Source organism: Parasteatoda tepidariorum, chromosome 5, assembly GCF_982258835.1.
Source record: "Parasteatoda tepidariorum strain Cologne lab strain chromosome 5, Ptep-v5.0, whole genome shotgun sequence".
In the NCBI taxonomy this organism is placed as follows: domain Eukaryota; kingdom Metazoa; phylum Arthropoda; class Arachnida; order Araneae; family Theridiidae; genus Parasteatoda; species Parasteatoda tepidariorum.
Genome location: NC_141759.1, coordinates 4,891,644 through 4,901,827, shown reverse-complemented (window position 1 = coordinate 4,901,827; position 10,184 = coordinate 4,891,644). Strand labels below are relative to the sequence as shown.

General features: G+C 32.6%; 1 protein-coding gene across 1 annotated transcript; it reads right to left on the bottom strand.

Moving 5' to 3' along the window:
• Positions 1–8,919: 8,919 nt before the first annotated feature.
• Positions 8,920–9,564, bottom strand: LOC147808510 (protein GVQW3-like). Its single transcript, XM_087162592.1, has 2 exons — positions 9,393–9,564; positions 8,920–9,314 (listed from the first exon to the last, which is right to left on the bottom strand). The coding sequence occupies exons 1-2, from the start codon at positions 9,562–9,564 to the stop codon at positions 8,920–8,922; spliced, it is 567 nt and encodes a 188-aa protein (XP_087018718.1).
• Positions 9,565–10,184: the final 620 nt, after the last annotated feature.

The window sequence follows — 10,184 nt, the reverse complement described above, 5'->3', positions numbered from 1 at the left end:
ATGAAAAAATTCATATACGTTTTCTCAACTGTGGGCTAGGAGAGAATTTTTAACTCTGACTTTCAAATTACCGTCTGCTCACCAAGTTTCGATCTCATATTTGTGCCGTAATCACCTGAAATATTACTTAAACTTTTTAAATAATTCAAAATATTAACTACATTTTTTAAAAAAATGTTTTTTCAAAATTGAATTGAATCGTCACTTTTTTTCTAAAAATACGGCTGTTAGAAAAAGTTAAACTGAGAGTTTTGGGGTTATATATATATATATATATATGTAATACAAAAAGTAAATACTTTTGTATTAATAAAAGAATTAAAACTCTTTCGGTTTCATAAAATGTCTTTGTTAAAGAATAAGCGTAGAGAGATTCTATTTTGGGAATTCAAGGCTGAAAACATACCATTGAAATATAAATAGATTTATATTTCAAGGGAAGAGTTATTTTTAGAATCGTTCCCTCGTTCACTTCCATATAAGGAAGCAGAAATGATTTTCCTTAATGCGTAAGGATACAAGGAATGTACGAATGTGCCTTTTTACTTCAAATTTATGTTGGTATAAAACGTAAGAGCGCATAGTTTTGCGTGTCCTTTTCATCATAATGTGATCCTGATAAGCTGTGCCGGAATTGTCCGGAGTCTTGTCCACTCCCCCTCCTTTGCAGGAGCGGGGACGTGACTGTTATCGATACCAGCTATATTTAAATAAACCTGTTTAGAACGTTTGATGGCTTATGACTGCAATTATTTCAAGCTAAATACAACACTGATAACAGGGTTGGAGCCCTGTTATTACAAGCCGGCAGGATAGTTGCTTGCTGAGGAAATCTTTGGACCGGCTGACTGCTACGTTGAAATATTCCATCACCCCCGGAGGAGAAAAAAATCGGCAGTGAAAAAAACGTTGAAGGAAGGAAGGATGGCGATTTTCCACCCGTACTACTTGTACCTCGTCGCGCCTGAGGTAGATGGAAGGAAGGAAGGACGATGGCTGGAAATTGTCCCCTGAAACCAGTGAAAGTATCCCATCCGATGTTGCTACAATTCCATAGTGCCTCTAAGTTGGAAGAAACATTCATGGTAGTGATTCGACACCGAGTGATCCTACAATTCTTACTACTCAAGTCGTAAAATAAAAAGTGAATGTGCGCGAATCTTAATCATGGATATTCATGAATTGCTACGATTCAAAGGCGCGAAAAAGAAAAACAAAAAAAGTGATATTTTTTTTTTCTCTCGTTAACGAAAAATGGATGAAGGTCAAATGGAAAGGATTTACTGTAGATATATATTTTTTTTCTCTCTCATTATTTTTTCGATCTCAATGTTGTGATTAAATATTTTAGTAATATTAGATATGAGTAGTAATCTAAATATTTTATTTTGAATAATGGAATAGAGTATTATTATGATTAGATTGAATTTCTTGTGTTTAAATATATTTTTTTTTATATAATTGTGATATAATATTGTTCTTTAGTGCATTTAAAATGTTTTTTTTTTTTTTTGAAAAAAAATATATGGTTCAAATGTCAATTAAATTAGTGACGGCAAACAAAATTAAGTCATTATTTAAACTTTCGTTTCCTAATGATTTTTCAAGATCTAACCACATAAAAAATTAAATTTTTCAAAACTGTCTTTTGAACCTAACAATGAAGAATTTTCAAACAATCTTAAAGAAATTTGAAATTCTTTTACTTTTTCGGACTTGGTCAAAACTAAATATTCCTATTTTAAAAAATGTGAAACCCAAACAAACGGACAGTTAACACTTAACAAAATTTGTGAGACTCCCTTATTACGATAGGCCAAATTTTTAACTCAGCAAAGTTTTATACTTGATACTGATTTACTATATGCTTTAGTAGGGTTGTAGACTTGCAGGGATTTTTGTTTGTTTATTCATTGTGTCGGGCCAGTTGTTATTCTATTTGGTAAGAGACTGATCATCTCTGCTAATTCTAAAAGTGACAACTTATCTTTGCACATTAAACAGCAGAATTCTCAAAATGTTAAGGTTAAAAATGGTGAAAAAGATGTTTCAAAAAAAGTAAACATCGAAAAAAGAAAAGAATGATGCTTCAAAAAAGTAAGCATCGAAAAAATGAATGTTAAGGATGTTTCAGTAAAAGTAAACATCAAAAAATAGAAAGAAAGAATGTCCAAAAAGTTCAAATGATTCGAAGATAGATCTAGGTAATGGATGCGTTCATTATCAGGTTAATATCGACGAAAAATTATATAAAGGGTAACAAAAATAAAAAATAAAAGGAAAAATAGGAAAAAGAAAGAATGGACCAAGAAACTGATTACAAAAACAAAATAACTAAAAAGAAATTTAAGTAAACAAAATTTTAAAAAAGTACGAGTATCAAAGCATAGGAAATATCAAACCACAAATGTTGAAAATAAATTCTGATTAAATGACACTTGTTGTCCAGTTCGTTTCCATAAAATGTTGTATATTTTTGTGTGAAAATTTTTTTTGAAAATTTTAGTAGATTAGTTTTATAAATGTTTAATATTTCTTTCTGTTTAGTTACTAAATAGATAAATTGCATAATCATGTTTTTCATATTTTTGTCATTGTAAATAATATTTTTCTTCTCATAATTGAAAAATTGTTGTTTGTAGTAGGGAAAAAGGAACAGTCGTACCAACCTTAAAATTTTAAATTTAAAGTACTCTAATTTTTTTTTATTTTGGCTCACCAAAAATTTTTTTTGGGGGGGATGTAATACAAAAAGTAAATACTTTTGTATTAATAAAAGAATTAAAACTCTTTCGGTTTCATAAAATGTCTTTGTTAAAGAATAAGCGTAGAGAGATTCTATTTTGGGAATTCAAGGCTGAAAACATACCATTGAAATATAAATAGATTTATATTTCAAGGGAAGAGTTATTTTTAGAATCGTTCCCTCGTTCACTTCCATATAAGGAAGCAGAAATGATTTTCCTTAATGCGTAAGGATACAAGGAATGTACGAATGTGCCTTTTTACTTCAAATTTATGTTGGTATAAAACGTAAGAGCGCATAGTTTTGCGTGTCCTTTTCATCATAATGTGATCCTGATAAGCTGTGCCGGAATTGTCCGGAGTCTTGTCCACTCCCCCTCCTTTGCAGGAGCGGGGACGTGACTGTTATCGATACCAGCTATATTTAAATAAACCTGTTTAGAACGTCTGATGGCTTATGACTGCAATTATTTCAAGCTAAATACAACACTGATAACAGGGTTGGAGCCCTGTTATTACATATATATATATATATATATATATATATATATATATATATATATATATATATATATATATATATATATATATATATATATATATTGAGAATTAGGATTGATTTTTGTTTCGATTTCTATTAGCTTTTTCCTTTAAAAAAAAAGTACTTCGATTTCTTTTAACGCTTTTATTATGGCGCAGTAATTAAAAGTGTTTCTATTAGACTTCATTCTTTTTTCACTTTTTCTTGAAAATACTGTATTATTGGAAAACTCAGATGTTCAGCTTTGAAATTTTTCTGAACCTTTTTTGCTATTTCTTTTTTTTTTTTTTTTTTAAGGCTGTATGTTTTTTAAATGTTTCGAATAGATAACTGTTGTATTTTTTTCCTTCGCCCCACCCCATACCAATAATATTGCTTCGTTATTATTAATTTTCAATAATGGTTAAACTTATTTATATATATAAAAAAATTATATTTATTAATGATTTCGAAATGTCGGCAAAATCTATTTATTTTCGGGATTCAAGATCGCTTATATGTCAATCTATGAAATTTTGAATTCGTATTCATGAGCCAACAAATCTGCCCTACAGATACCTCAATGACTAGTATCAATTGGGTGGAAGGAAGAACAGCATTTTAAACTTATCAAAACGTCTATTTATGTTTTTAAAAAATTTTGTGATTTTCCTAGTTTTCGTGTATTTTAAATATAATTTTCTCAAATAATATAAAAATTTTATAATTTTCCAAAGTTTTGTAGAATTTTACAGAGAAAAAAAAGAGTATTTATGAAGAAAAAAAAATAATTGCATTTAAACCGTGGAGCAATATAAATAATGAAATGCGCATCACGTCTTTGTAGTGCGACAAGTATAGTAATAGTCTACTGTCATTGTTAGCGACTATCTATCTATATTATATAAAACGCTAATACTTACGTATGTATGTATGTATCAATAAAACCGATGATATTTCTTTTCTCGCGCTGGCAGCAGTTTTCATTTTTAATTGATTGGATTCGGCGCGCAAGAGCACGTAGTGAGCAACCCGATAACAATAACCAGAGTGAGCATTATCAGGTTGTTCAATTCAGATTCATGTACTAAAAACATGACAATATTTAATTTAAACTCAATTAGGAATTAATTGAAGTGAGAATGCTTTAAAAGCCCGCTGTTGAATTGATATTTTTCTACTGGGAGCTACCTAAACGTCTAAAAAACGTTTAAGTGTTTGTATTGAATGCATTGAATTTTTTTATATTTCGCGTTTATTTATGCATTGAATTTTCACGCTTTATAATGCAGAATATTAGTGCAGCAATATTTGTTAATTTATTTTGCTAATAATATGTTTCTTATTTAGCTAATGTTTTGATTTTTTCACCATGTACAATCTAAATAGCTAATGTACTTTTTTTAAAGCCAATAAGAACATTGGTAGAATTCTTCTACATAAGTACAATACTATGTCTTTGATGATAATATATTATGTCTTTGTGCTAGAACATTGTGTTCATTGGCGAGCGAGCGCAGCGAGCCATGGTTCACGGCGTGAACCACATAAGATTGCGTAGCAATCCTCGGGGGTTGGCGAGCGTTAGCGAGCAGGGGGCGGAGCCTCCTAGTATTATATAAAACGCTAATACGTATGTATCAATAAAACCGATGATATTTCTTTTCTCGCGTTGGCAACAGTTTTCATTTTTAATTGATAGGCTTCGGCGCGCAAGAGCACGTAGTGAGCATCATATGGCTGATCTATATTATATAAAACGCTAATACGTTCGGCTTCGGCGCGCAAGAGCACGTAGTGAGCATCATATGTCTAATCGGGTGAATTCTCTCCGAATTATGAACAAAATTATCTTCATCGAAGCCGATGCTTTACATCCGGCGTTCAGTACTATTTCATATTGTTTTACAGCACATGGTTTTAGCACTCTGGTGGGAAAGACTTTAAAACAAAACTTACAACAGTTACTTTTCTCAACAACTGAAATTTAGAATAGCGTGATTAAGAAAAATATGAACTGTTTGCAATTTCAAATTAATATTGAAATGCACAGGTTTACAATTTTCTACAGTGAAAAGTTTTCGGAACTTCAGTATTCAAAAAAGTATACAAAAACTAGACGTTAAGAACGTATCCAATGAGCGAGCATTGGATTGCGAAGCTTTCCGAAATGAACTGCGAAAGCAGTTCCGGGGGTTGGCGAGCGAGCAGGGGGCGAAGCCTCCTAGTTAACTATATTTTTGCTCTATGAAACAATGGAATGAACTGGAAAATGATAAAATCTCTCCCCACCACCATAACTCTGCTTTTCGGAGCCAAGTCTTTTTCTACTACCTCCCCATTTTTTAATCAAAACACCGCGAAAAGAAATTTTGCATAACTCTTTTAAAAAAATTATCTATTGACAAGAATATTTCGCTCGAAAATAGGCATCAACAAATCGTATTTCTTAAACAGTGCGCGGGGGGGGGGGACTAACCAGCCTGAATGTATTTTGATGTAATGATTAAAGTCAAATATGCTAATTAATCAGGCACAAAAACATAATTTCTCAGAATTTATAAGCGGATTCCTCAAAGTACATGGGGTATCGTTGAAATATGTACCAAAAGTTTGGTCTATATAACGGTTCAAATTGTTGATGCCTAAATTTTAATGTAACTTTTGGAGTATTTCTCCATACGTCGAGAATTTTTTTCAGCGAATCTAAACATTTTTGCACACGACTTAAAATTCCTTTATCGTTTAAGTTAATTATATGCAACAAATAAAGATCAGTGTTTACGAAAAAAGCTACAGATTTGTGTTTTCAAAAATGGACTTCGAGCGAAATACATGATTAGGAAGAAGGGCATGAAAGATGGACATGTCTAATTGACGTATAAAGAAATACAGTCGGACTTCTATTTAACGAACTTCCATTTTGCGAATTTATCTTTTTTTTTTTTTTTTTTGAGGAACTTTGGAGATTTCTTCGTAAAATAACTTCCAAATAGCGAAGTGAATTTTCTATTTAACAAACTCTTCTTTGATATCCCCTTTCCCTATTTCCCGAAATATTTCAGAACTTGTTAACGAATTTTATGTGAAAAAATGACTTACAATTGTAAAATCCCTTTCTCTTTTTGTTTGCTTTTGAAATGAAAAGCTAAGACAAAATTAACGGATTTTATCAGCAGCAATTAAACTTATGTACGCATGGGGTAGTGTATGTTTAAAATTACTTTTATAATAAATGCAGCAATAATTTTATGCATAAACTTAGCTTTTTTTTATTGAAAATGTATGTAACATGATAGTGTAACACTGGATAATGTTTTGCTGCATTCTTGCTTTCCAGGCAGATTTCTTTTACTGTTAAGATTTATAAAAATAAAAAAAGTAGTAGATATTAGTTTGCAAGATTAAAGTGTATCAATTGCGATTTTAATTATGCCTAGTGTTTATGAATCTGTTTTTGTGTTGTTTAAGTATTTTAAAAAGTGATTTTATATTTAACGAATTTCCCATATTGGCGATCGCAACACTCGAATACGCCATCTGGGGAAAGACCGGTTTCATGCCTTTAGCCCTTCTCCCTTCCCTCTTTTCAGTTGTATTGGAATGTACTACGATATTTTCCCATTTCTTAATATTTTTCCTTTTTATTTCATAAAAATATTTTTTTAAATTTCCGTGATACTTTTCATTAGAACTATGTTAAATGTAGTTTTCCAACTTAAAAGATTTTAATCTATATGAAAAACAAGAGAGAAACTAACGTACTTCCTTCCTCTATGACTTTCCACAGGCTAATGGGGAAAGCATGTAAAGTGTTGCCATAAGTAGAGAGATCTACAGCCCATTTCGATCGCCAATTACGAACTTTTTATCGGGATTTAGCGACTTCATTAAATAGAGGTCCGACTGTATATAGTATATATGGTTAACTGAATGTAAACAACAGCAAACTTTTTAGAACCGGATTTTTCTGAATTTAAAAAACGTCTGGTGTATCTCTTTGCTTATGTTATGCTTACGAGGTGATGTGTAAACAGGCTTGATATTCTAGAAAGTTTTTTTTTTTTTATTAAATGTAAGCGAAATTTTAACGTTCATAAAAGTTTTCTGTAATTTATGAATTCTAATAGGTCGAAATTTTTCTAATGAGTTTTGTTTTATTTTAAAGAAGAAACTAATAAATACAAATAAATGAGTAATATATTTCTTATTGCTTTGAAAATGTAACTAAAGTGGTCTCTTTTTTTAAAAAAAAGACTTTAAGTACCAACATTTGTTTTTATAAGGTTGCCACGGGTGCTATATATTTATAATAGCGATATAAAATTTATTTCTTTTATTTTTTAGAGTTTGAATACGAAAACATCAATCGAAAAGTGTAATTTAATAAATGTAGCCACATCGACCTCGAAGTTAAGGACTTTGCTCTACATTAATTATGCCTAGTGTTTAATTATAAACGGAAAAGTAGACACGGAATTACTCCCTTTTAGTTTGGTTGAAAATTTCGTGAACACGCATTTAGAGCTATGTAAAGATTTAAAATATCACTGAATAAATTGATGAGGGGATAGAAATACTCAAATTGAGTTCATTTGAGTGTTGTTGGAAGTTTAAATTGATTAAAAATTTAAGAAGATTAGCAAAAAATCAAATGAGGAAAAAGATTATGATTTTGAAAAAGGTTTGAAGAAAAAAATTTTTTACACATTTTCTATATCCCATGAAGGATTTTTTTTTTTAATTTGAAATTCTATTAATTATTTTTTTCGTAAAAATACCGGAAGAGTCGTCCACTCCAATGCTTTATTCATAATACAGTAGGGAACCGATTATCCGGAACGATCGGGACCATCGCTATTCCGGATAGCTGATTTTTCCGGTTTTCTGAATCGCTACAAAAAGCCGTTTTTTTACTGTTAAACCCAACTAAAAAAAAAAAATTTTTTTTTTTGGAAATAATCTTAAAAAGAAGAAAAAACGATGAAGTAATACACTAATGATTATTTCCAAAATGATGGTAAGGTGAACATCTTTCAAAAAAGAAAGAAAAATCCTAAAATCTTATGAGGAAAAAAAAAATTTTTTTTTTTTTAAGAAAAATGGCGGGAAAATGTATCGAATTTCGTTCCGGTTTTCTGATTTCCGGATAACGGGTTCTGTACTGTATATACGAGGCCTGTCTGAAAAGTATCCGACCTTTGGCTAGAAAAAATATTTCAAATATCTGATGGAGTTGGGACCCTAATCCCCTTCAAAGTAGGCCCCTTGTGCTTCCACACACTTAGCCCACCGATCCTTCGACTGGTGGAAACACCTCTGGAAGTCTTCTTTTGGAATGGTGTTCAGCTCCGTTGTCGCGTTCCGCATTATCTCTTCTTTACTCTCAAAACGGGATCCTTTCAGCGGCGTCTTCAATTTTGGAAACAACCAGAAGTCGCAAGGAGCCAGGTCGGAAGAGTAGGGAGGTTGCCGAATGGTTGTAATTCCATGTTTGGCTAAGAAAGTGTGGATCAATTGGGATGAATGTGCAGAGGCGTTGCATGATGCAAGTGCCAGTTGTTCGCCTTCCACAAGTCTGGTCTTTTGCGCCGAACTGCCTCACGGAGTCGCCGGAGAACATCTTGATAGTACTCCTTTGTCACTGTTTGTCCTTAATGTGCGTATTCGCGATGCACAATTCCACGGACATCAAAGAAAACAGTCAGCATCACCTTGATTTTGCTTCGCACCTGCTGCGCTTTCTTCGGCTTTGGAGAATCGGGATGCTTCCATTGCGACGACTGTCTTTTTGTTTCTAGGTCGTACCCGTACACCCATGACTCATCTCCAGTTCTCACGGTATTCAGAAACCCAGGATCAGTGTTGGCGGTGTCCAGAAGGTCCTGTGCAACGTCAAAACGGAGGTCTTTTTGTTCCAGGAACAACAACTTGGGTATGAATTTCGCAGCTACTCGGTTCATGTTCAAATCTTCACGCAAAATTGCTTGTGCAGAATCTCTACTCACTCCAACCTCTTCTGCAATCTCCCACACTGTCAAACGACGATCTGTCATCACCAAATTTCGCAACCTCTCAACATTAGCTGCACTCCGAGCTGTTTGGGGTCTACCACAACGTTACTCACTCTCCGCTGATGTGCGGCCATCTTTGAATCGGATGAACCACTCCTTAATTTGTGTTACACCCATCGCTTCTTCTCCAAACACCTGCTGAATCTTACGAATTGCTTGGCTTTGAGAATCACCAAGCTTTTGATAGAATTTGATGCAATATCTTTGCTCAATTTGTTTAGTCATCTTACGAGAAAACTAAATCCGACGAACACTACGAACAGCACCTTACTTGGCGACCACCAGCCAGCGACTGGCACAACCGAACGCGGTGAAAAAATTCAAGCATGTGTATTAAGGTTCCTCCTTCCACAGTGCACGATGGTGCCGCTTTAGAATAATTACTTAGCGCGGGAAAAATTAAGGTCGGATACTTTTTAGACAGGCCTCGTACACTCACAATTCCTTAATTTCATACTCTATTGACACATTGTAGGTATATAATTTGGGGGAAGGAAGTTTTCAAATACACAAAAAATAAGTTTCATCTGGGAAAATAACATATTTCCTAAAAACGATGTTGGTCTTAAAATGCTAATTCGTGTTCAACATCCAAAAAAAAAAATTTACAAAAAAAACAAAGACTGTCCCTGAACAGGTATAATTCTCTAATAAATGGATGTTATAATTTTGATGTTGCTGTCTAAAAAAAAAAAATTCATTTTTCGCAATTAAAGTCATCCCCTAATATTGGATTAAGGACACTTCTCTCTGAATACATTTTTATTATTTTTATGTAAAAGTGTGTTCTCTTTTCTTATACCATCACATTTTGGTGATATTTGTAGAATATTGTCATTTGTGAT